General features: G+C 46.3%; 1 protein-coding gene across 2 annotated transcripts in view; it reads right to left on the reverse strand.

The window, feature by feature from the left end:
- LRCH1 (leucine rich repeats and calponin homology domain containing 1) overlaps positions 1 to 25833 on the reverse strand; it is a 240645-nt gene that overhangs the window by 75595 nt on the left and 139217 nt on the right. For both annotated transcript variants that reach the window (XM_075533138.1, XM_075533137.1), the window contains exons 3-4: positions 17818 to 17944; positions 2859 to 2964 (exon numbers count right to left, since the gene is read on the reverse strand). In XM_075533138.1, coding sequence (XP_075389253.1) covers positions 2859 to 2964; positions 17818 to 17944 — 233 coding nt within the window. The remainder of the gene's footprint in view (positions 1 to 2858; positions 2965 to 17817; positions 17945 to 25833) is intronic.

The following is a 25833-nucleotide window of genomic DNA, read 5'->3' on the forward strand; positions in this document are numbered from 1 at the left end:
TTTAAATAAAAGAAGAGGAGCTGACTCTTCAGAGAATCAAGAGCAGCAGCAACCAAGCACGAGGGATGCCCCACAGCCAGGCTCCTTTGTGGGAAGCACTGCTCATCATGTTTACAGAGCCCCCTCTCCTTAATCTTAATACTGCCATTGACACTTAAATCAGGCACCACACAATTCAGTGGTTTCACTATATTAAAAAAGAACTGGACAATCAATTTGAGAACATTTTCCTCATTCTTGCACTCATTATTATTAGCTCCCCTTTACACACACACACACACACACACACACACACACACACACAAACACACACACAAAAACAAAACAAAAAACCCCACTACCAACATAAACCTCAATCCAAATGACAGCAGGAAATAATCAAAACCTACAACACAATTAAAATTCATCAAAAGAAAGACAAAGCATAAGGCGTTACATTTTAACCTAACTATAAGGCGTTACATTTTAACCTATCTACAGTAGCATTACTCTACTTTCTAATGCACTCTGAGGGCAAGGATATTCACACCCCTGATCAATCAATGGTCACAGGGAAGTCACTGCAGGTGCAATCCAAATGAGTACCCTAAGAATGGATTTGGGGCTTTCACTGTCATCCATAGCCTTCTGGAAACCAGGTGCTCAGAATCTAAGCTCTAATACAGCTCCCCCCACACCCCAGTCTTGGATTTTATTACTTACAATCCTTTGATCACACAGTCTGGTGTGCTTCTTCTGAGTGGATTTAGTTGACACCTCTTTAGATAGCTGTGTGTTTTAAGATACGCTTTTAAGACCCCCAGATGTTGTTCTTTCTGATAGCTGGGCGTCATCGAATTTCTTCACCACTCTTTGCTAAAGCATCCACATCTTCGTTAACAGAGTTCTTGGATGAAGCAAACAAACCCTGATACTTAGGAAACAAACTTTTAAAAATGTTCCGAAATATTGAAGTTTTAGCCTCGGGTGAATTTTAACACATCAAAATCAAGAAAACAGGTCTATGAAATTTGTTTGTCAGCTCTTTAGGGGAAAAACTACTTTGAAAGTAAGAAAATACAAAATGTTGAGAGAAAGAAAAGAAGGCGCTAGTGGCCCAATGGTTATCCATTTAATGACTAATCTAAAGTTGGGCAATTCAACCCTGCCAGTGGCCTGTGGGCAGAAAGTTCTGGTGACCTGTTCCCATAAAGACTAGAGCCAAGGAAACCCTGCAGTTCTACTCTGCGGTATAGAGTCATCCTGTGAGTCAGAATGGATCGGCGCACAATGGAAGCCCTGCCTTATGCAGGTGCCCTTTCCTCTCTCACATGCATCTCAACTCTTGCCACCCACCCAGACGTCACTGCCAGCAAGTCATAGAGACCCTACAGGGCAGAGTAGAACTGGTCCTTTAGGTTTCTGTGGCTGCAACCCTTGAAAGGAGTGGATAACCTCACCTTTCTCAGGGGTTCAAACTGTTGACCTCCAATGAACAGTCCAACAGGGAACCCATCACCATAAATTACATTTCTTTTTAATTTCTATTAGTTGTGATGTTTTCACAAGGACCGAAGATGTGATGAAACGTACATTCAGTAGATTAGTATTAAGTCCAGTAAGCCCCTGCTCATCTTGCTTACTGGAAAATCTGTCTCTGGTTTCACAGGCTTTAGAATAGGGCTGGATTTGTGTAATGAAAGAATGAAATCCTTTCCCACCAAGCCCTCTCACGCAAGAAGGTAGTAAATCTTGATGTAGAGGTAATTTCTTATCTTCCTGCTTTAAAATGTTAGTCAGCACGAGCAGGATGAAAAGGTGGCAGACAGGCTTTTCAGCCTCCCGTCTCTAAAGCAAGTAAGAGCTTATAAAATCTGCTCTTGCTTCATGAGCCCCGTTTCCTATGGTAATGCAGCATTTCAGAGGATCAGGAGGAGTATTGAAACACTCAGGTAGCCCTCAAGTTTCTGTAACAATGTCAGATTAACCGAATGCTGACTGCTTTTGCTTTGAGGTACATTTGAAAATGCTGCATGAAGTGAGGTACGCCTAGTGCCCTGGCATGGAGACAAGGGGCATCAGTGAGATCCTCGGAACCTGGAGTGCGTCTTAGGCAAAGCTCGCTGTATTGTACTTTCCACCCACTTCTTCCTGAACAGGTTCAAGTGAGATTCTCAGTAGGTGAGATTTACATGCATCCTCACCCACAAGGCCGTTTTACAAAATTCTTGTTGTCACTGTTGTGTCAGCCTTGTGTTTCTGTGGCTGCGCCATTGGATCCAAATTCACAACATGCACATAATTTTTCTGTTCTCTGCATGGAAATTCCCTTTTCAATTACCAGAAATTTTTTGTTGTACGATTCCATTCCACTCATGGAGAGCCCATGCTACAGAGTAGAACTGCACTCCCTAGGGTCTCATCTTCATGGAGGCAGGGCATCAGGCCTTTCCCCAGGGCAGGCTGGGTGAGCTAGAACCATGAACCTTTAGGTCAGGCGTCCTCAAACTATGGCCTGCGGGCCACACGCAGCCAGCTGGGGATATGTATGCGGCCTGCCGCATGTTTTTGCCCATTTTTTTACTTCAAAATAAGCTATGTGCAGTGTGCATAGGAATTTGTTCATAGTTTTTTTTTAAACTCTAGTCCAGCCCTCCAACGGGTCTGAGGGACAGTGAACTGGCCCCCTGTTTAAAAAGTTTGAGGACCACTGCTTTAGGTTATCAGTCGTGCCCAAATGGTTTGTACCATCCAAGGACCTTCATCAATATTCGCAGGCATACGTAAACGTGTCTAGACCCACCCTCCTCATAAAAGTAAATAAACAAACACTATATTTAATTGCCGAATGTCTTCATTTGGCACGTCGTCTATTTTACCTTGGGGTAAAGCGTTCAGGTGGTTCCTCCTGACGTTCAGCTCCCGCAGTGACTTCAGCTGGCCTATCTGATGGGGCAAAGCTGGGATCTCGTTGCAGCTGACATCCTGGATCAGAAGGAGAAAAGAGAAACCATAAATGACTCTTGCCAGAAGGCGAGCACTTCACGTAGGGCGTTCCATTCTTTCAGGAAGGTGGGGAGCAGGGAGACTACACTGGTGCCCTTCTGTGCTGCTCTCGGACGTTACTATGCACCAGTGAGCACCGAGAAGGGACAGACAAAAGGGGAAACCTGTGCAGGTAACTAAAAACCTCCAACCACTGTCCTCAAGTCCGCCCCCCCTCAAAGTGGCCTACGGGGCAGGGCGGAACTGCCCTGTGGGTTTCCGAGGCTGGGACCTTTCTGCAGAGTAGGAAGCCCCATCTCGGGTGTGCAGTGTGAATACTACTCCGTCACAAGTGTGTCGATGACGGGCCAGCCACTTCCACATGCTTAGTTAATTAATTCTCGCAACAAACCCAAGGGTGGAATCACTAGCCTAACTGGGCAGATGTGGAAAGCGAGGCCCAGAGAGTTAAATCCGTTTGCCAGAGTGGGGTGGCTTGTGCGTGTTGTGATGCTGGAAACTGTCAGAGCAGTTTCACCTGCCAGGAGGTTCCACAATAACAGCACAACTAGGAAGAAATGGGCTGTCTCCTGAGAAATTCACCACTGAAAACCCAATGCGTGGTGGTGGAACATGTTCCGCTACAGAGCCGACAGCCAGATGAGTGCCTGGCTTGGAAAGCATTCCCAGGCTGCTCTTTCAAAGTCAGGGTCACCTTAATGAAGTGAATGAAGTAATACTTTCAGAGCCTCCATTTTCTGGGGGGCGGTTCAACATGAGAAGTTGTGACACCCATTAATAACTGGAACTTGGGATGTATGAAGACTAAATGTCGGGCAATTGAAAGTTATCAAAACTGATATGGAACACATGAGATCAATAGATATCCTAGGCATTACTGAAATGAAACGGATTGGTATTGGTCACTTTGAGTCAGAGACTCACTCATATGGTTTACCATGCCCCAAATTGATGACGCATGCAATCAAGAGGCATTGATAATTCTTGGTGGCTGAAATGCAAAAGTTGGACATGAACAAGGAGCAGTACTTGAAAAACATGGCCTTGGTAATGGAAATGAAGCTAGAGAGTGCAGGATAGAATTTTGCCAGCCCAACGACCTCTTCATTGCAAACACCTTTTTTCAACAACATAAAGAGTGAGTGTACGCAGGGCTACATCTGAAGCAAGGGCAATGGAGAAGCTTGATATTAGTGGAAAGAAAACCCCAATCCTAACAAATGGACTAACTGCGAGCGTTATGATCAATGGACGAAAGACGGATACTGTCAAGGATTTCATTTTGCTTTGATTCCCAATGTAGACTCAAATCCCCAACCTTAACCTTCATTGCGTTAAAGCATCTACACGCCCAGGGATTCTGTTTTTTATCTTATAAGGTGGCGAATGCTAATTAAAAACCCGCCTCCCAGTCACTGCGAGGAGGTAAGGTCAGTTCGTTACCCAGCGGCACCTGAGAAGGCCCATTCGCCAGGTTGGATCGGGGCTACGAACAGAGTCGGTGTTGTACGTCTCTCGAGGGGCTGGGGGCACAGCAAGCCTGCGCACGACAGAAAGACACACTGCCCGGTGCTGCGCCGTGGTTACAATCCTTCTTATGCCTGCGGCCCTTGTTGCAGCCACTCTGCCAGTCCACCTCATCGGGGGCCTTCCTGTGTTTTGCTGCTCCTCCACTTTACCTAGCACGGAGTCTTCTCCAGGCACTGGTCGTTCCTGACAACATGTCCAAGGCATGTAAGCTGAAGCCTTGCCATCCTTGCAAAGAGCACTCTGGATGTACTTCTTCTAAGACAGGTCGGTTTGTCCTTTCAGCGGTCCATGGTACTTTTAATACTCTTCTCCAGGGACACCATTCAAAGGTATCGATCGATTCTTCTTTGGTCTTCCTTACTCCCTGTCCAACTTTCACATACATTTGAGGTGACTGAAAAGACCGTGGCCTGGGTCAGGCACACCTCAGTCCTCAAATTGACACCTTGATCTTTAACCCAGGTTTAATTCCCAGTCAAGGCACCTCATACACAGCCAGTACCCATATATCAGTAAGAGCTTGAGTGTTATTTGATGATGCTTAACAGGTTTTAGCCACGCTTCCAGACTAAGATAGACTAGGAAGAAAGGCCTGGAAAACCATTTCCAAAAAGCAGCAAATGCAAAACCTATGGTTTACCATGGTCTAGTCCCCAACTGACCCTCTCCGGGGGTGGCGAAGTCCAGGGGGTCGCCATGAGGTGGGGTCGGCCTGACTGCAAAGGGTATGGGGCACCCACCTGTAAGGGCTCGCAGTGCCTGATGCATAAACCCTGCCGATACTTCAGTTACCCAGTACCTGGCAGGGTGGGGCGGCATGGGAAGGGTTAAGAACACACGGTGCTTAGCGGCATCCCTGTCCCTATTCCAGCTACTGTTGCAATGCCCTCAGGCCAGAAAAGTCACATGCAATTTTAAGAAAAACATTCTTCATGTTGAAGGAAAACACGTGCACACACACACACATACACAAACCCTACAAAAACACCCCCATGCACATCCGTGGATCCATAAAGGCCCAAGGAAGGGTTATACCAGTCGGAGGTCTGCTGGGCACTGGCTCTGTGGCTCCCAACCCTAAGCCCAGTTTGTACAAGGCCCTGCATTCCTGAGCAAGTTCCCACATAGAGAAGTGAACAGGGAATGCCATCTTTTCTCAGGTACTGTAGCACCTGATCCAGGACAGCCCAACCAGTTCCTTTCAAGAAGGTTCGGGACGTCTTTGTTTAGTTACACATAAGCAAGAGGTGCCCTTGTCTCCTATTTTCAAAGAACTCCCTTCCTGACTCCGATGGGGCCCAGGGGCACACTGGATAGACAGGGCACCCATGCTCGGGGACTCACCGGCCAGCCACCAGTGGGGAGATGGAACAGGATGAATGGAAAGGCAGTTCCCACCTCTGGAGATAATTCATATTATATCAGCATCTAGAGTAAGTATTGGTAAGTCTTGTGAGTAGCAACAGTGTGAGAAAGACACCTTTGGTGGGTCCTGGAGAGCTTGGGTTTTCAATGCAAAACCGAGGATTTTCAGATGGTTCACAGACATGCCGATAGTTTCCCTAAATCTCTGAAAGTAATCTGAGATGGCCTAAAGCAAAGAAGCAATTGATATGGATTTATATTAGAAAGGACGGTTAGCGTTCCCAGACAAATTTACTAATTCATACCAAAGAACACAGAAACTTAGAAAGGGTTAAAATCTAGTCAAAGTCAGGCTGCTATGGTAAGGTCACAGTCTGTGTAAAGTGGAAATAACACGTACAGCGTAGCCCATGGGGAAGGAGCTTGTGGGTCCGACTCCACGCTCCCTGCTCCCGGCTGCAGGCTGAGTCTGAATGGGGCTCACTTCAAAGCCCTGTTGAATGTTAGCATCATGCTGCACCATTTTTTTCTTTAAAAAACTTCCTTCAAATTTCTTTAATCAGAGAAACAGATACTAATCAACATAGGTCTTTCTTAAAAGCGACGAGAGAACATTGTAAAACAGAAGGCATGAGAAACAGTGGCAGAGACAGCAGGACAGCAGAACCAGGCAAATGGCAGAGCGGAGAAGACTATGAGGAAGAATTCCCAGCCGAAAGGCAGGGGATTTGCAGGTGGCACAGAGTGCCTCTGGGCACTTGGAGGCGCTAGAGTCAAGCGTCTTTGGGCCAATGCTTATGGGCAGAGTGGAGTGCCTCTGGCCACTTACTGGCAGAGCTAAAAGAACTTTGTAACTTTTTCTCAAACGGGACATGGGCCTTGTGAAGGGGCCGGGGGACCAGAGAGACACTGCTCCTGGACATGGTTGAGAGGAGGTTGTTTTGATCATAGAACTACCTCCTGAGCATTCTTGAGCCACATTTGTTTGCTGCTTTCTACTTCCCTAATCAACCCCATCACCCTGAAGAAAATGGAAAGTGAATTGGCCTAAAGCAAACCCGAAAAGGGGGAATTTAAAAACGCTCTTTCTTTTGAAAAATTTTAAGAGTGAAACAGCCAAGAGATAGCAGATATATTTAGGCAAATTTCATAGGATAAAATTTCCTGAAATGAAATGCTGCTTTATCTAATTTTTCAGTGTGGTTTTTTTGTCCCGCCCCCCTTAGTGTGTTTTATAGTCAGCGTTCAACTCACATGGCTAGAGTCGACAAAATCAAGTGAAGCCCTAAGTGAGACAGACCAACATATTATCTACAGCAATGGACTCATACATACTAAAGATCATGAAGATGGCTTATGAGTGAGCAGTGTTTTGCACTGTGAAACGTAAGTTCACCACAACTGAAAATGAACTCTACAGCAACTACTGACAACAGCATGTTTCCCGTGCTCTGAACCAAAAGCTGAATATTCACAAGCTACAGAATTACGGTGTGCTGGTTCCTTAAACATAAAGCAAAGTTTGAACATACGTTTTCAAACTCTATTCTTAATACAAAAGAGTTAACATCTCCCTCCAGTTTTGTATAAACTTTACACAATTCTTTCCTTCGGGGTGTTTGGATATGTGTAAGAAATTTTCATACATTTCCCCTCTGTTTTCCCACTCGGCGTTCCCTTGTTGTGTTCACATGGCCACCTCTTGGTTTCATGTCGGTTGCTGCTGTTAGGTGCCACTGAGTTGTTTCCAACTCACAGTGACCTGTGCACACCAGAACGAAATACTGCCTTGTCTTGCGCCATCCTCACAATTGTTCCTGTGCTCAAGCCCATGTATAGGAGCCACGTGAGCACAATGAAGTGTTCCGAGTGGTTTAAAATCAAGAAAGGTGTGTGCCAGGGCTGTACCTGTCACCATACTTAATCTATAACTAAGCAGATGATCTGAAGGCTGGGCTATAACGAAGAAGAGCGAGACATTATGATCGGATGAAGGCTTCTTCACAACCCTGCTTGCTGAACGTGAGTAGGACTTGAAGGACTTGCTGATGTAGATCCAGAACTGCAATCTTCAGCATGGATGACAATTCGATGTACAGAAAACCCCAAATCCTCACCACTGGACCAGCTGACACAAGCGATGGAGAAAAGACTGATGTCAGACTTTCATCGTGCTTGGATCCACAATCCGTGCTCGTGGACACAGTAGGCGAGAGATCAAATAAGGCACCGCACTGAGCAAATCTGGACAAGACCTCTTTTAAAGTGCTAAAGACCAAAGTCACGTGGAGCACCGCCGTGTGCCTGACCCAAGCCAGGGTATTTTCAATCACTTCATATGCATGTGAAAGCTGGTGTGAACATGGGCTGAAGAAACGATGCATTTAAACTATGGTGCTGCAAAGCGTACTGGAAATGCCACGAACTATCAGAAGAACACAGTGATCTGTCCCAGAAGAAGTACAGACAGAAGGCTCCTAGGAAATCAGGAGAGTAGACACATCATCTCATGTGCTTTGGACATGTTATCAGGAGAAACCAGTTTCTGGGGAAGGGCATCATGTCTGATAAAGTACAGAGACAGCAAAAAAGAGGAAAGCCCTTGATGGGATGGACTGACACAGTGACTACAACAATGGTGAGTTAGTTTACTGAGCCAACCTGGCTGATAAACACACGTGGGGTTAATGGAAGGGCGGAGGAATAAATGGCTCAGTGAGCCTCGCATTTCGAGTTCTCGGGTTTCTTGCTTTCTGATGGTCGCACCAGAGTGCAGCTGCCTTAGCCAGTTCCCTGCTTCAGCTGGCAAGGCTCACTTCCTGCAAGACATCCCTGAGGAGAAGCCACATGGACCTACCCCGATGCAGCCCTGGGTGCTGGAGCAGCCATGTGGAGACCCCTGCCAGAGCTGAGAAGCTAGAACGTTCACTGATTTGGTTTTCCTCCTGCAGTCGACATCATTGTGTGTTTTTTGAGATGGAGGAGGACTTTGTGGACTGGTGTTGGACATACGGGTTAATGTTGGACTTGTGGGCTTGGGCAGCACTGGGTTGGAATGTTTTCTTGATGCGCACTTAGCCCTTACATAAAACTCTCTCTTCTACACGAGTTGCTGTGGATTTGTTTTTCTAAAGTACTCAGACTAACCCAAATGGGCTCAGCTATCACAGCAGTGGTGAGGACAGCCCAAGACTGGGCAGTGTTCCCTTCTGCTTTGCACATGGTCACTATGAGTGAGAACCGGCTGGACAGCAGCTAACAACATCATGCTGTACCACATGCACAGATATAGTTCCATTAAAGGTGTGGTGTAGGACGGAGGCCACATCTGACTTCCTTTGGCCACAAAAGGGAGAAGACTGCAGATCCCCCCTAGCCCCTGGCTAACTGCCCAAGGTGGGCACGCTCACACTCTCCATCCTTCTTTTACCCTATGCTGACACCAGCTGCTCTGGCCCTGCCACTCTACTCTCCTGCTCTGCTGGATAGTCCAGCACATGGCCCCACAGAACGCACAGATAACACTCAAACTTGCAGGAGTTTATTAGAGAGGGTCATAGGTTGGCAAAAGCCAGGAGCAGAAAACAGTAAGAATAAAGTCATTGGTCCACGGCAGCACTTCTCTTTCTGGTTCTTCTGGTTCTCAGTCTCTCCATCACTGGGCCCCTTGGCCGTGGCCTTGGCCTCCATGGGTCAGGAAGCCAGCCTGCAGCTCTGCCTCAGTCTCTTAGTCTTGATGCTGTTCCTCCGCTCTGCCTGCTGGTCTCCTTGCCTCAGCCTCTGCTCCCTCCAACACCTCACGCAGGACTTCAAAGGTGCTCTGCTAGTGACTCGTCTTTCTTGAAAGTCTGGGAATTAGTTCTCTGCTCTTGCTTCTGCCATGACTCTCTACCCATATGGGGATGGCACCTAAAATGGACCCAGCTTCCCTTTCAGTTTCCCATACTCGATTTGCGTGGTCCCACCTAATCCCTTGGTATCGGTTAGAGAAACAAACGGAGAAGTGCCCCATTAAGAAGCTGCGCTTTAACACAAAAGGTAAATGCCCAGGTATAAATATCCTCTATCAAACCAATCCGGATCCGTGGCTATGCGCCCCTCTCCCCCCACCACTTGCTCAGCCCGTATGCGTAGCTGGGCATGTTGCAGGAGTATGTCAATAACGGTATTTACCTCTAACATTTGCACCTCTCCCTGTGTCTTCTCCTGCCTAATCTATGCTGCCCTCTGTCTTACGGTAGAAGGTCTCTCCCGTCACTCAAGCTAGTACTTGTCTCCTCTCTAGCCTATGACTTACTCTCCTCTCCCTCCCACCCTTGGTAACCATTCAACACGTTGCCTTCAGTGTGAAAATCATTTCTTTATCCCCCCCTCCCCCCTTACAACAGGGATCTCAGAGAATACCTGTCCTTTTGACTGACTCATTTCATTCAGCATCATGTCCTCATGGCTCATCAAGGCCAGGGGTCCTCAAACTTTTTAAACAGGGGGCCAGTTCACTGTCCCTCGAACCCGGTGGAGGGCCGGAGTATAGTTTAAAATAAATAAAAACTATGAACAAATTCCTATGCACACTGCACATATCTTTTTTTTGAAGTAAAAAAAACAAACGGAGCCAAAACACCTGGCGGGCCGGCTACATGTCCTCGGCGGGCCGTAGTTTGAGGACGCCTGATCTAGGTTAGGAATCTTTCAGAGTCGCCCGTGTTCTTTCGCAGCGAGTAGTGTTCCACTGTGTGGACGCACCCTGGTCTGTTTACCCACTTTGCCGCTGCTGGGGATTTAGGTTGTTCCCATCCTTTTGCTGTTGTGAGCAGCGCTACCAGGAACATGAGCGTGCCCAGTGTGCCTACTCGATTCGTGCTGTTGCTCTTATTTCTCTAAGACATACAGCACGTAGGCCGATGGCGGGGCTATGCGGCATTGCCATTTCTGACTGTTCTCCCCCGTGGCTGTGCCCTTTCACAGTCTCACCACCAGTATATGAGCCTTCCACACCGTCGTGAGCATTTGTTGCTTTCTGTTGTTCTAGGATTTGCTGTTAATGCTAGAAGGAGATATCTCATTGTTGTTTTGATTAGTATCTCTTGAATGGCTAAAGATTATACACATTTCTTTTTATGCTTGTTGGCCACCTGCGTGTCTTCTTGGGTGAAATGACTGGGATCTTGAAAGCCTATGGGTGCCCTGCTAAGGTACATCTACTGGTCTCCCCTTGCCTGGAAGAAAGAAGAGTGGTAGAAAGAGAAGACATATGGAAGCAATGACTCCAGCAAGACTAAAGGACCGTGTGTCTATCAGTCTCCATCACCCTGAAGTCAAAGAGTGAGATGGTGTCCACGCTCCCAACTGCCCTCTGGAAGGGATCGTGGTAAAAGGTCCTGACGAGAGTGGAAGAAAGTGGAAAGCAAGAGACCAAGGTCACTCCTTAAGTAGAGACCGGAAGAACCCCTGGGACCAGACCGGAAGGACCCCTGGGACCAGACCGGAAGAACCCCTGGGACCAGACCGGAAGAACCCCTGGGACCAGACCGGAAGAACTCCTGGGACCAGGGCCTGTCGTCGCCCTTCAAGTCTGGGCCTGACCGGACGGCTGCGGCTCCATTTTCAGTCAAACAACACACCGAGTTATAAGGAGAAGAGTAATACTGGTGGGTTCCTCTAGCTTGGAACAATCAACCACTCGAGATCAAAAGGGTAGCCTTTGCTGACGGGCAAACGTCAGAAGGACCGATGGAAACAGGAGACGCGGAGAGGAAGAAGTGATGTTGCACTGCAGGAATTGTACCGGGTAAGATGAGACAAAACGTGTCAGAATTGCTGCTCTGTGAGCTTCCGCCCAATTCACAATAAAAAATATCTTTGACAAAACTCCACGTAATAACAACGAGTGGGTTTGCTCTTTTAGGGACAAACCATGAAAACCACCAAGCCCAATTGTCCATTCACATTTTGAAGGGCAGATGTTGAAGGTCGGATAATTTTAACAATGCTAGGTACTCTTGTCCCCTACTTCCTGTCCTGAACAAAATCATGGGGGTGAAATGCCAGGCAGATCTGGAACATTAAGACCGATCAAGACTTTTCAGTACTTTCTGGGCAGCTACTACAGAAAACAGGACAATGTCACCTACCTTTAAAGAGGCTCTGCATTTTTATCATAAAAATAAAGTTCTCCAGGGAATTGTGTCTTAATGAGCAGCCTTGGTAAAGAGGGCACACGGCTTGGCGTCTGGGGTGCGATCTCTCAGTCTTGAAAGGGTGAAGACAATGATCCTAGCGTGGCCTTGTTCCTAGACCAGGCAGCTAAATCTAACCTACGAGAATGGTTGTTTGATAGTTCATTTAAAAAAGGAAACGTAAGGAAAATCAAATTGTAAATGAATTATATTGAACGGAAGAACCCTGGTGGTGTGGTGTCGTGGTTAAGCATTGGGATGAGATCCACTTGGTTGGCAGTTCAAAACCACCAATAGCTGCTTGGGAGAAAGACTGGGCTTTCTACTCCTGAAAGCTTTCGTCATCTGGGAAGCCCACAGGGGGTCGCTATGAGTCAGCACTGACTTGACGGCAGAGAGAGAGAGAGAGCACATGCGAGCGTGGTTTGCCAGAGTCATGCATTTAGATGTGGAGGCTCTCCAACTATGAGACAATACTTTTATTTCCATTCTTGTAAGTAATTTAAAATATAAACTACACTAATATCTCAGACTTCTTAAAGTGCCATCAGGACTCTTTGATTGCTAATGAGCTCTTAAACAAACAAACAAAAGCCCAAACTCACTACTATGAAGTCACTAAGTTGAGTCAGAAGACCTGTAAATGGCAAGGTATTCAAGACTTTCCATCTTTGCGGGAGCCTGTAGCTCCTCTTTCTGCCTCAGAGTGGGTTGGTTCTACCTGCTGACCTCGTCAGCATCTCACAGCAGAGCCCACTACCACGCCAGGGCTGCTTTGACCTCTACTGGATGAGCCAGGGAAACTAAGATGCTGCTGGCGAGAGGAGCGTTCTAGGAAACCTGTCCACACTCTGGAACTGTGGTGGGGCTTGCACAAGCTACCCGGCCCCAACTTTGAGGTTTTCACACACTCGGTGGTAATATTCATGAGTCAGCATCAACTGGGTGACAGAAGTTCTGTGGAGTGGCAAATCTATGGCGTCCATTGTACTTTTGTGATAATCTAGCTGTCTGTAAACACAAACGTTCTGACAAGAATTCAAGCTTTTACAATTGCCATTCCACCCAATGATGGCACCCCTTTTTGGAAGTGGAGCCTGTCTGGCTCACCGGGTAACTCTGGGCCCACGTTTACCCTCTACACCTAAGTGAAAGGAAAAGGCAAGACTTCTAATGCTCCCTCCAGCAGAGGGAGCTACGTTTGCCCATCAGAACTAATGAAGAGATAGATACATTACTGATTTAAGAGATATGTTGAATTTGATTTCTTAGTGAGAAAAAACATCCAGGACACTATGCTCATTCAAACTTGAAATTTTTTTCACGTAACCTCTGCCATGATAAACAATCACTTTCAACCCTTACTGAGTGCCTTTCTTGGGTACAAAACTCTACTACCTGCGTGTCACACTCCCACGCCTCTAGCCTGGCATCTGACCCATGGACAGGGACTAGTGAATTTCTGCCAACAAATCAGCCATTTTCCTTGAAATCAATCAATCAATCTCTATCTCCCCCCTCTCCGCCTCATTGAAAGACATCAATACTCATGGAAGTAGCAGTCAAGAAATCAAACGATGCATTGCATTATGTAACTCTGCTGCAAAAGACCCCTTTAAAGGGTTAAAGCGCAAAAATGTCCCTTTGAGAACTAGGGGATGCCTGCCCCCAGCCGTGGTCTTTTCAATTACTGCTCTGCACAGCTAAAAACAGTCAGAAGTGCCCGGGATTTTTTAATCCTAGCTCTGGGAAAGTAATTCTGAAACCGAAACTCGTGTGTCACCTGTAGACAGAACGCGTGCTTTATTGGGTTATTTTAGAAATTATATGAAGTAATAAATGCCACGTAACCTAGAAGAGTCCCTGGCACATCGTGGGTGCTCCGAAAATGCCAGCGCTTCCCTCCTCCCTTTGTAGGATCAGCAGGACACAGAGACTTACACCACGACAGACACATCTGGCTACCGTTCTGGGGGTGCGGGTAGGGGGGATGAAGAGATTCAGAGCGGCCAAGGGGAGGGCTCCCCTAAACAAACATTCCTCCTGCACCTACCAAAACACCCAACCCAACCATCAAGTTCCGACTCATGCCAGTCCTCTAGGGAGGAACAGAGCACTCCGTAGGGTTTCCAAGACGACGGGACAGAGCGCCTCTTCTTTCTCCTGCTGGTGGGCTTGAAGCAGACACGTATCTGAGGCCGCCCCTACTACCATAGGTAAGTAGATCCTGGCGTCTCTCGTTGATTCAAGAGGACAGCTCTTTTGTTTCTTACACTTTTCACTGGGAATTGAGCGAAGGTTTACAGGTCCGGGTGCCAATTTACATTCGTGTCTGTGCTTAACCCAAGCAATGATGGACGCATTTGTGATTCCAGGAAACCCAGCATAAGAGGAATTGTGCAGATGTAGGTGCAGGGGAGAAAAGGCCGACTCATTGGTGCTTCTTTGGTGTCTTCTCAGGAAGGCAACGGCCATTTTTCAGATTCCCAGGCAATCAGGGCCAGGCAAGCATTGATTGCAGTTGGAATACTTTATATCTTAAGGTTCTTAGACCTGAGGATAGATTACAGAGGCGAGTTCTTGTTTCTCAGGGGCAATGCCTTTCGGGAGCTGACCCGACAGCTGCTTTCCTTTGCCTGCCTCAGGTGTATGTGCTTTTAAGTAAACAGCAAATCCTGGTTTTGACCCTACTGAGTGACACACAGAAAACAAGGTACAGCTCCATTTCTGCTGCCTCAGTCTACTGTGAAAACTTAAACATATACATTCTTCCCACCTGTGATGGAAAAATGCTCCAAACTTAATAATCAAAATAACTATCAGCTCTCAGGAAGCGGAAGATGGGCCAAAGCTTGGGGAGTTCCCAAACTTTCCAACCAGCTGCTTACGTCAGCACTCCAAGACAGGCGCCTCCCATGCCCAACCGAGAACCCCCAGGCTCTCCAGGGGTTTGTCCAAGTCTTGGCTAAAAATAACCGTAACGGGGATTATGATAGGAATATTACTATTTTAGGTAAAAAGATCTGAAGGAGAAACAGGAATGGATGAAAACATCATCTGTGTTTGGTTGGTGAGCCTAAAACAGGGTTAGTCAGCACTCCTGCTTCAATCATGGTAGCATCCTAATTGTCAGCAACTTCCTAAAGAACTGCTTTTTACAAAACTCACGGAGCCAAGGAGAAAGAGAGCTAGAGGGCTGGCTGTCCCACTGCAGCGAGCGAGCCATTAGCCACGCGAGTCTGCTGGGCGTGAGAAACGCGGCTAGACCAAAGGTGACGTGAAGTTTTATAAGGGACCCTGGTGGGGTAGTGGGCTACGCACTGGTCTGCTAACCACAAGGTCAGCAGTTTGAAACCAACTGTCCCGAGGGACACATGGATTTCTAAGATCTAGTTACCCCTCCACCACCACCAAAAAAAAAAAAAGTGAAACATTTCAGTCATAATGTTTCTAAATTACTAAGCAAGAGGCATGGAGCTCTGCGCCTGAAAACCCAATTCTTGAAAAACCTCCGGAGCATACCCTGAGAGGCCCCTGGGCACCCAGGGTCAGAACTGACCGAAGGACAGCTGGCTTCATTTTCATATACATGTTGAAATCATAATGTCCTGGTTATACTGGGTTAAATATTGTATATTATTAAAATACATTCCATTTGCTTGGTGTTTTTTTCAAGATGTGGTTAACAGGACATTTAAAAATTCCATCATAATTCCAGAGCCTAGTAGCCACACAATGGGCTGCTAAGCACAAGATCAGCAGTTGAAAACCACCAGTAACTCCATGGGAGAAAGATCAGTCTTTCTACTTCCATAAAGAGTTATAGATAGATAGATAGATAGATAGATAGATAGATAGATAGATAGATAGATAGAGATAGATAGATAGATAGATAGATAGATAGATAGATAGATAGATAGATAGATAGAGGTTCCTGGGGGTTAGAATGGGGAGGGAGGGGATAAAGGGGAGCTGATATGAAGAAGTTCAAGAAGAAAGAAAACGTTTTGAAACTGACTGTGGTAGCAATTGTACAATACTGCCTGATGTAATTAAACTATGCAATGTTATTATATCTGTAAGAGCTCCCAATAAAATGATACATAACAGAATTAAAATTAATATTTAAAAATATTACAATCTTGGAAACCCACCAGTTTACCTTATCATTCAGGGTCTCTATGAACCATAACTGACTTCATGGAAGTGAGGTGTTATTTTAGGGGGATGGGGGATAGAGTAATATAATTCCATTGGCCAGCGCTGGTCCGGGGTGTTTCAGTTTAAATTATAATGGGCTTCTCCAAGATGTTGCTTTTTCTTCATGTTGCCCCTACCCCTTTGCCTTGGGCTTTTTCTTTTTAAAATCCCTTCTGGCTCTAAACAGGAGTCCCTGGGTGTGACCCAGACAGTTAAGGGGACTGCTGAGCGACTTGGTTTGGGCAATGTGTCTGCGCACGTTGGCCACAGCTGAGTCAGAACAAGATCTTGGACACTGGGTCCCAACGCTGCGCCTCCTGCGGAAACCGAAGTCACGAGACACTATGTCATGTGCCTTGGCTGGGCGTGCACTGGAGCTTGAGGTCAACGGGAGGAGAGTGAGGGAACGTCACGAAGGAGTGCTGCAAACCCACAGAACACGTTATGAAGCTACTGTTCAACATGTGCTCCATCCGGGGCTTCTGAAGGCCCTGTTTCCATCTCTTCACCTCATCCCCTAAGAATTCTTCTCTTTTTAATTCACGCCGCATCGGAACAGCAATGTCAGCATCCAGAAGAGTCTCCAACCATGTTCATTTGGAACTTTCTTTGAGTTTTGGAAGCAAAACGCAAAAGCCTAGATGGTCAAGATGAGGGCTATGGGGTGAGAGGGCATGGTTTCCAATGACATGCTCATAGGATGGCCCTGGCCGCCCTCGGAGAAGAGGCATGCGCGCTGTCCTGCCAGTGCTTCACGTGCTGCCCTGAGCTGCCCTGGAGGACAGCACGATGTCCCTCTCACCACACTGACGGCAACAGCAGGCTCTGTCCTTGATACAAAGTCCATGCTGAATTACGCCTGCCTGGTCACGAGAGCTCCCAGTGAGCAATGCCTCACGGCGACCCCACGCTCCGCGGAGCCTCCCGTAGCTGTGGCCTTGGAGAAGCGCATCACCGGGACTGTGTTCCAAGGCACAGCTAAGTGGACTCAAAACAGCAACCTCTGAATGACCAGCCAAGTGCATTAACCATCTGTGTTATAAACCAAGACTGCTCTTTCTCGGTTTGATTGCACTTGGCCTCTTTCACCATTCACCTTGGCTCAATAGGAACTTTGAAGGGCAGGCATTTCTTTCCCAATTTCCCATCTCAGCCCTCCATAATGTGTTCTTTTTTAATCTCGGGGGACACAGTGACGTTTTTAGTGTGCACCAATTTGTATCCATTTGGGGCAGAGCGTTCTAAAACCCGCACAGAACTGGGGCAACTTGGTATTACTGTCTCCCTAGTTAACATCTTCAGAAAGGGCAGGCTACTAACTAATTTGGAGGTTACCTTGCAAGCGTGCCCAGAAGGTATCATAAACTTACATGCCCTCTGAAAAATATCTTCTAATTACAACTATTTCAGACAGTTTTCAGCACACAAAAAGACCCTCCCTGCTAATGTCAATCATAAACTGTCCTTGCACATGTGTTAAAAAAGGTGTTCTTTCTACCTTGCTAGGTAGCATAGATCAATAAACAAATAAAACCCCAAATTGTTATAAGCGACATACCAATTCCATTAACTGTTTGAGCCGGCCTATCTCTTCGGGCAGACACACAAGCTTGTTGTTACTTGCGATTAAGACTTTGAGAGGCAGACCACATAGGCAGGCTGGCAGCGTGGACAGTTGATTTCGACTGCAAAAGACAACACACAAAAAGCACACGTAAAACACATGTTTAAAATACAGGCACTAAATACTGTGTGTGAAAATGGTTTCGGAGTCAGGTGAGCGGACACATCACCAATACAAAAAGCCCAAAAAATGTTTACACGTGTGGTAACTCAAATCATCAGTGTACAGAGACAATGTGAGAAAGGAGAGATCCATATCTGTGCCCAGCCCAAAGAACAGTGACCCCATAGCATGTGGAAATGATTGAACGATATCATTAATGCCACCTGCAAGTGACACGTTGCTGAAGAGAATTCAAGAATGACCACAGCAATACAGTGACAGGGAGATGCCAGAAATCCAAGCGGGATTCCAAAAAACATGTGGAATGAGGGCTGTCATCGCTCATGTCAGAGAGATCTTGTCTGAAACCAGGGAGTATTCAAAGGATGCTTCCTTTCCTTATTTACTGTGCCAAAGAATCCGATCATGGCCATCCTAACATACGATGGACTTTCAAAAGAATGGGACTTCCAGAGCAGGTAATGACAAACCGGGAGGCAGGTGTGTGATTAGAACCAGGGAATGCAGTGCAGTTTACAATCAGGAAAGGTGTGCATCAGGCTGTACCCTTTAGCCACAATCACTCAGCGTGTGTGCTGAGCAAAGAGTCGGAGAAGCTGAGCTACATGCAGAACGCAGTGACTGAAGGAAGAGTCAGTAGCCACCTAGAATATGTAGAGGACTCGGAGCACTTACTGACAAAGATCAAAGAATATAGCTTTCAGTGTGGCTTATACCTCAACCCAGTACAAAACGAAACGCACTGCCATCAAATCGAGTCTGGCCCAACAGGGACCCAAGAGAACCGAGCAGCACCACCCTTGTGGGTTTCCAAAGCTGGATAGCAGCTAGCAGTTCAACAGCTAACCCACAACACTACCAAGGTTCCCACACACCTGAACACAAAGGGAACAAACAGCTTCATAACTGGACTGACACAATGGCGTCGTAATAAACAGAGGAAACGCTGAAAGGCTGTATTTCATGGGGATCCTCAATCAACACCCATGGAAGTCGCAGTCAAAAACTCAAATGGCGTATTCCACTGGGTGAATCCACTGCAAAAGACCTCTTTGGAAGGTTAACGCGCAAAGACGTCCCTTGGAGGCCTGAAGTTCCCCGGACCTGAACTATGCAGAATCTTTTCAATCACTTCACATGCATGTAACAGCTGGACAATGCATAAAGAAGAGGAGGGAACCGATGCCTTTGAGCCATGTGTCCGTGCATGGTGTAATGAAGCGCCACGGAGGCCTGCGAGCAGAGGGAATGAATCCGTCTTGGAGGCAACGCTGCCAGAACCGTCCTTAGAAAGGGAAGATGGCAACACTCTGTCTCGTGTATTTTGGACATGCACTACGGAGGAGCCAGGCCCCGGAGAAGGATCGTGTGTGCAATTACATATTTCAATATGGGTCTTCAATTCACGGTCTTCATGACTGCCGTGCAGTGAGCGTAGGAACACGTAAAGCAGGTATGAAGGCGCTAACTTTGGGACTGGTCAGTTTTGCTATTCCGCTCAGTATGCGAGCGAGCCCTCTCTGAAGCAGGAAGAGAAGCCCCACAAACATCAAGAAGGAAGAGCCACCAGCTGAGTACATGCAAGGTTTCTGCCAGAAGCGGTGAAGTAGCACTGAAGCAGCAGCATCAAGACCCTGAGGCGGGGCAGTGGGAGGGCTTCCTGCCCCTCAGATATGGAAGCAGAGACTAAGGGACCATGTCGCAGAGAGACTAATAACCAGAGATTTGTATGCTGAGCAAATAGTCTGAGAACCTGAGCTACAGATAGAACGCAGTGATTAAAGCAAGATTCATTAGCCATCATTTGTCCGTCTATCAGAATGGACAAAAGAACTGTATCTTTTTGTTTGTTTGTTTTTTCTCTTTTCTTAAAAAAGTTTTATTAGGGGCTCATACAACTCTTATCACAATCTATACATATATAAATTGTGTGAAGCACATCTGTACATTCATTGCCCTCATCATTTTCAAAGCATTTGCTCTCCACTGAAGCCCTTGGCATCGGGTCCTCTTTTTTCCCCCCTCCTTCCCCGCTCCCTCATGAGCCCTTGATAATTTATAAATTATTATTTTGTCATATCTTGCCCTGTCCGATGTCTCCCTTCACCCTCTTCTCTGTTGTCCATCCCCCAGGGAGGAGGTCACATGTAGATCCTTGTAATCGGTTCCCCCTTTCCAACCCACTCTCCCTCCACCCTCCCAGTATCGCCCCTCATACCCCTGGTCCTGCAGGGATCATCCGCCCTGGAATCCCTGTGCCTCCAGCTCTTGACCATTTTGCAAGCTGTGTTGTTAGGTGCCAGTGAGTGGGTTCCAGCGCACAGCAACCTCAGGCACACTCGAGTGAAACACTGCCCGAACCAGTGCCGCCCTCACGACTGTTCCTGTGCTGGAGCAATTGCTGCAGCCACCGTGTCAGTCCACCTCGTTGCGAGTCTTCCTCTCGTTCGCTGCCCATTTAATTTACCAAACATGATATTCTTCTCTAAGGACTGGTCTCTCCTGACAAGTATGTAAGATGAAGTCTCGCCAGGCTTGCCTCTAAGGAGCATGCTGGTCATACTTCTTCCAGGACAGATCAGTCGGTCCTTTTAGAAGTCCATGCTACTTCCAGGGTTCTTCACTAGCACCACGCTTCATTGATTCTTCTTCGGTCTTCCTTATTCAACGCTCGACTTTCACATGCATACGAACCAACAAAGACTAGCACAGCTTGGGTCAGGTGCGACTCAGCCCTCAAAATAAAATTGCTCTTCCAAGTTCTGAAGACGCCTTGTGCAGCAGATTTATCTAATACATCCAGTCTTTTATCTCTGTCAGTTGCTTCCATCAGCACTGACTGTGGAGCTAAGCAAGACTATCCATTATTTTCTCCATTTATTATGTTCCCTACTGGTAAGGTCGTGAGGATTTGGGTCTTCTTATGAATATTGAGTTGCAATTCACACTGAAGCCTGTAATCCTTAATTTTCTTTTTTTAGTCATTTTATTGGGGGCTCATATAGCAATTATCACAATCCATCCATGCATCAAGTACATTTACATATTTGTTGCCATTGTCATTTTCAAAACATTTTCTTTCTACTTGAGCCCATGGTACCAGCTCATTTTCCCCCTCCCTCCTCTCCCCTCCCTCTCTCACAAACACTTGACAATTTATAAATCATTATTTTTTCATGTATTACACTGACCAATATCTTCCTTTACCCACTTTCCTGTTGTCCATCCTCCAGGGAGGGGGTTATATGTAGATCATTGTGATCGGTTCCTCCTTTCTCCCCCGCCCTCTTCCCCTGGCCCTCCTGGTATCACTACTCTCATTATTGGTCCTGAGGGGTTTAGCTATCTTGGATTCCCTGTGCTCCAGCTCTTATTTGAACTCATGTACAATCCTTAATTTTCATCAATAAGATTCTCTTCACTTTCAACAAGCAAGGTTGTCTCACCTGTACATTGCTGGTTGTTAATAAGATGTCTTCCAATATAGATGCTAAATGTGTCTTCGTATCATCAGTTTCTCTGATGATTTGCTCAGCACACAGATTGAATAAGTATGAGGACAGGATACAACCCTGAAATACAACTTTCCTTATTGTCACAAAGGCAGTATATTCCCTTGTTCTGTTTGCACAACTGCTCATTGATCCATGTGCAAGTTCCACATAAGCACAATGGAATTCTGGAATTCCCATTCCTCGAATGGTTATCCATAGTTTTTTATGATTCGTAGAGTCAAGTGCCTTGCCATAATCAATTAAAAGCAAGTAAACATGTTTCTGGTATTCTCTATTTCCAGCAAAGATCCATCCGACGTTAGCAATGACATCCCTTGCCCCTCATCCACCTCTGCATCTGGCCTGAACCTCTGGAAATGCAATGTACTGCGGCAGCCATTGTTGGAAGACCTTCAGCAAAATTTTGTTTGTGTGTCATATCAATGATACTGTTGCATAGTTTGATCACCTTTCTTTGGAATGGGTACAAATAAAGATCTCTTCCAATAAGGTGGCCAAGTCATCTTCCAAATTCCCTGGCATAGTCAAGTGAGTGTTCCATCAGCTTGTTGAAACATTTCAATTGGTGTGTTATTCAGGGTTGACTAGAGAAACAAATTCATAGACACTCATATGCATATAAGAAAGAGCTTTATGTAAAAGAGCAATTGAATATGGAGAAAATATCCCCTCCCAGTCCAGATCATGTCCATAAGTCTGATATTAGCCCTTATGTCTGATACCAATCTATAAAGTCCTCTTCAGACTCACGAAACACATGCAATGATGCTGGATGCAGGAAGACCACAGGCCAGTGGGTAGAAGATCTTGTGGTGCCAGTGGTGGTGTGAGCATCTCAGTGCTGGCAAGGGTCTCCATCTGGCTCCTCCGACTCTAGAACTCTAGGGTAGCTCCATGCGTCTTGCCAACAGAAATGCCTTGCTGGGAATGAGCCTTGTCAGTAGAGAGTCTCTAAGGGAGTGAGCGTGTTTCCTGCCTCCAACAAGCTATTTATCTCCGTTGAGCTTTCAAATGAGGTTATCAGGTTGCAACCTGATTGACAGGCAAAACTCCACCCCTTCACTCTTAAGTCTCAAATTGACAACAGATTATGTCACTACCACAAACGGTATTCCATTCATTTCTGGAGCCTTGGTTCTGGCTAATGCTTTCAATGCAACTTGAGCTTCTTCCTTCAGTACCCTTGGTTCATCCTCGCACGCAATGCCTTAGATGGTGCAATGCTGACTCATTCTTTTTGGAACAGTGCCTGCGTATTCTTTCCATCTTCTGGGATGCTTCCTGCATCATTCAATAGTCTGCTCACAGAACCTTTCAATATTGCAACTGGAGACTAGGGTTTTCTCTCGAGTTCTTTCAGTTAAGATATACTGAGGGTGTTCTTCTTTTGGATTTCCTAACTCTAGGTCTGCACACCTCATTATAATATTTGACTTCGTCTTCTCAAGCTGTCCTTTTAAATTTTCTGTTCGGCCCTTTGATTTCACCTTTTCTTCCCTTGTTTTAGCTAGTCTCTGATTAGGAGCAAGTATCAGCGTCTCTCTGGCATCCACTTTGATTTTTTCTTTCCTGTCTTTTAAAAATTTCTTCCTTTGCTTTCTTCATGAATGATGCTCTTGATGTCCTCTCACCAGGTTTCTATCACTAGCATTCAAGGCATCAAATCTTTTCTTGAGATGTTCTCAACATTTAGGTACGATAGACTCGAGGTGTACTTTGGCTCTCGTGGACTTTCTTACTTTTCCTCAGCTTCGACTTGGACTTACATAGAAGCATTTGATGGTCTCTTCCAGAGTCAGCCCCGGGCCTGGTTTTAGCTGCTTGTATTGAGCTTTTTTGTGTGTTCTTCCCACAGAGGTAGTCAATTTGATTTCTGTGTATTCCAAGTGGAGACGTCCATGGGTATAGTCACCTTTTGTATTGTTGAAAAAGGTATTTGCTATGAAAAGGAATTTGCAAAATTCTATTATGTGATCTCTAACTTAATTTCTGCCACCAAGTCCATATTTTCCAACTACGGTTCCTTCTTCGTTGTTTCCAACTTTTGCATTCCAGTCTCCAATCATTATCGATGTATCTTGACTGCGTGTTTCATCAATTTCAGACTGAAGTCCTTGAAAGAATTCTTCAATGTCTTCATCACTAGCTTTTGTGATTGGTGCATACATTTGTGTTATAGTTGTCATGACTGGATTTCCTTGGCGGCAGAGAGATAGAATCCCATCGCAGCAGCATTATACTTCAAGACTGATTTTGAAATTTCCTTCTCAAATGAATGCATCACAATTTCTCTTGATCATGCCATGCCAAGCCTAGGAAATCAATCATATGACTTCCTGATACAAATTGGCCCAAACTAGTCCATTCCAGTTCTCTAGTGCTTAGGATATCGGTTTGTATGTGTTCCATTTAATATTTGATGACTGCCAATATTCCAAGTTTGCATGTTCCAAGTTGTGTCCATTGGTAGATAGTTCCAGCTGTTTCTCCTTACTTTGAGTTGTGCCCATCACCATGTGATGATCTTCAAGTCTCTGTTCTACAGGTTGGACCCCAGATTCACCAGGTTGGAGTCCTCTTTGAGAAAGCAGCTATCTCTCAGCACCTTTTAAGTGCCCTCTTACCCCAGGGGTCTGTGTTAGTCCAGACTGACTAGAGAAACAAATTCATAGACACTCACATGTGTATGAAAAAGAGATTTATATGAAAAGTAATTGCATATTAAGAAAACATCCCAGCCCAGCCCCGATCAAGTTCATAAGTCCAATATTAGCCCTTATGTCTGGATACCAGTCTATAAACTCCTCTTCAGATACACGCAATCACGCATCACATGCAATGATGCTGAATCCAGGAAGATCACAGGCCAGTGGGTGGAAAGATCCAGTGGCAGTGGAAGCATCTCAGCATTGGTGTGGGTCTCCATGTGGCTCCTCCAGCTCCAGGGCGCTGGCTCCATCAGTGTAGCTCCATGTGGTTTGACAACAGGAATGTGAAGCAGAGAGTGTGTCCCACCTCCAGGGAGGAAGGCAGGATTTCCCAGAATTCTCAGGAGAAGGCCATGCCCACACACAGGCCTCATTGGCTATGACCTGATTGACAGGATGGACTCCACTCCTTCACTCAAGTTGACAGGAGATCGTGTAACTTCCACAGGGTCCATCCTCCAGCACTTTCTTCTTCTCCTTCCATTCATTCGGCTTTCAGTGTCTGACAATGTTTTGTAGCTAAGAATACGGTTTTCAGCAGTTACTTCCTCTGACGTGGGCAGAGCATTCCTTCTTCATTGTCTGTTCTGAGTCTGGACGCTTTGAAGAAACCTGGTCACTTTAGGTGATCCTGGTGGTATTTGAAAATACCAGTGACATCGCTTCCAGTATCTCAGCAACACACAAGTCACCACAGCTGGACAAACATTTTAGCTTCCCTAATAAATCCCCACAATCGTGAGTATTATCTGTGAGTTCTGTGCGTCTGTGAGGCCATTGCGATGAGGTGTAGAACTCAGCAGAGAAGTGGAGTGCCGTGGGATGTGTAGTGGTTATACATTCAGCTGCTAATCTCAAGGTCAGCAGTTCAAAACCACCAAATGCTCTGAGGGAGAAAGATGGGGCTTTCTGCTCCAGTGACGTTTCAGGATCAGAAACAGACAAGGGCCGTTCTCCTCTGACTTGCTGCTGTAAGTCTATGGCAGTGAGTTTGTTTTGGTGGGAGGATGGTGAGTCTCATAGTAAAGTAAAGGAGATTGACGGGAGAGGAATGCCTGACCTCTGCTTTGTGGCAATTGGCCTTGTGCTGATGTGGAGCTAGAGTTGCCTTCTGTTTCACATAGTCGGCGAGGTCAGATCCGGCTCCCTTACCGTTTCTTCAGGAGCCCTGGTGCTATGGTGGTTATGGGTTGGGCTGCGGCCACTTTGGTCACCCTGAGTTTCCTATGCACATTGGCAGACAGGGAGTTGGCAGGTGTGGCGGTGAGTCAGTCTTGACTCGATGGGAGTGAGTCTGGTTTGGTTACCGTGTCTTCGGACCTCATGGTTTGTAAACAGGCAGTCAGCAAAACACGAGGAAGGCCCTCATGAAGTGGACTAGCGAACGCCGTGGCTGCAACAAACGTGATCAAGCACAGCGGGGATTACGAGGAGCCAGCCCAGGGAGTGTCTGATTCTCTGGTACACAGGCTTGCCAGGAGTCAGACCAACACGACAGCACCTCACAACAACAAAAAGAAAAATACACGTTTAAAAACCAAGATGTGGGCAGGTTGGAGGAAAGAACTTCGCAGCAGTTCAAATCCACCAGCTGCTCGACAGGA

The sequence above is a fragment of the Tenrec ecaudatus genome, chromosome 15, assembly GCF_050624435.1.
Source record: "Tenrec ecaudatus isolate mTenEca1 chromosome 15, mTenEca1.hap1, whole genome shotgun sequence".
Classification (NCBI taxonomy): domain Eukaryota; kingdom Metazoa; phylum Chordata; class Mammalia; order Afrosoricida; family Tenrecidae; genus Tenrec; species Tenrec ecaudatus.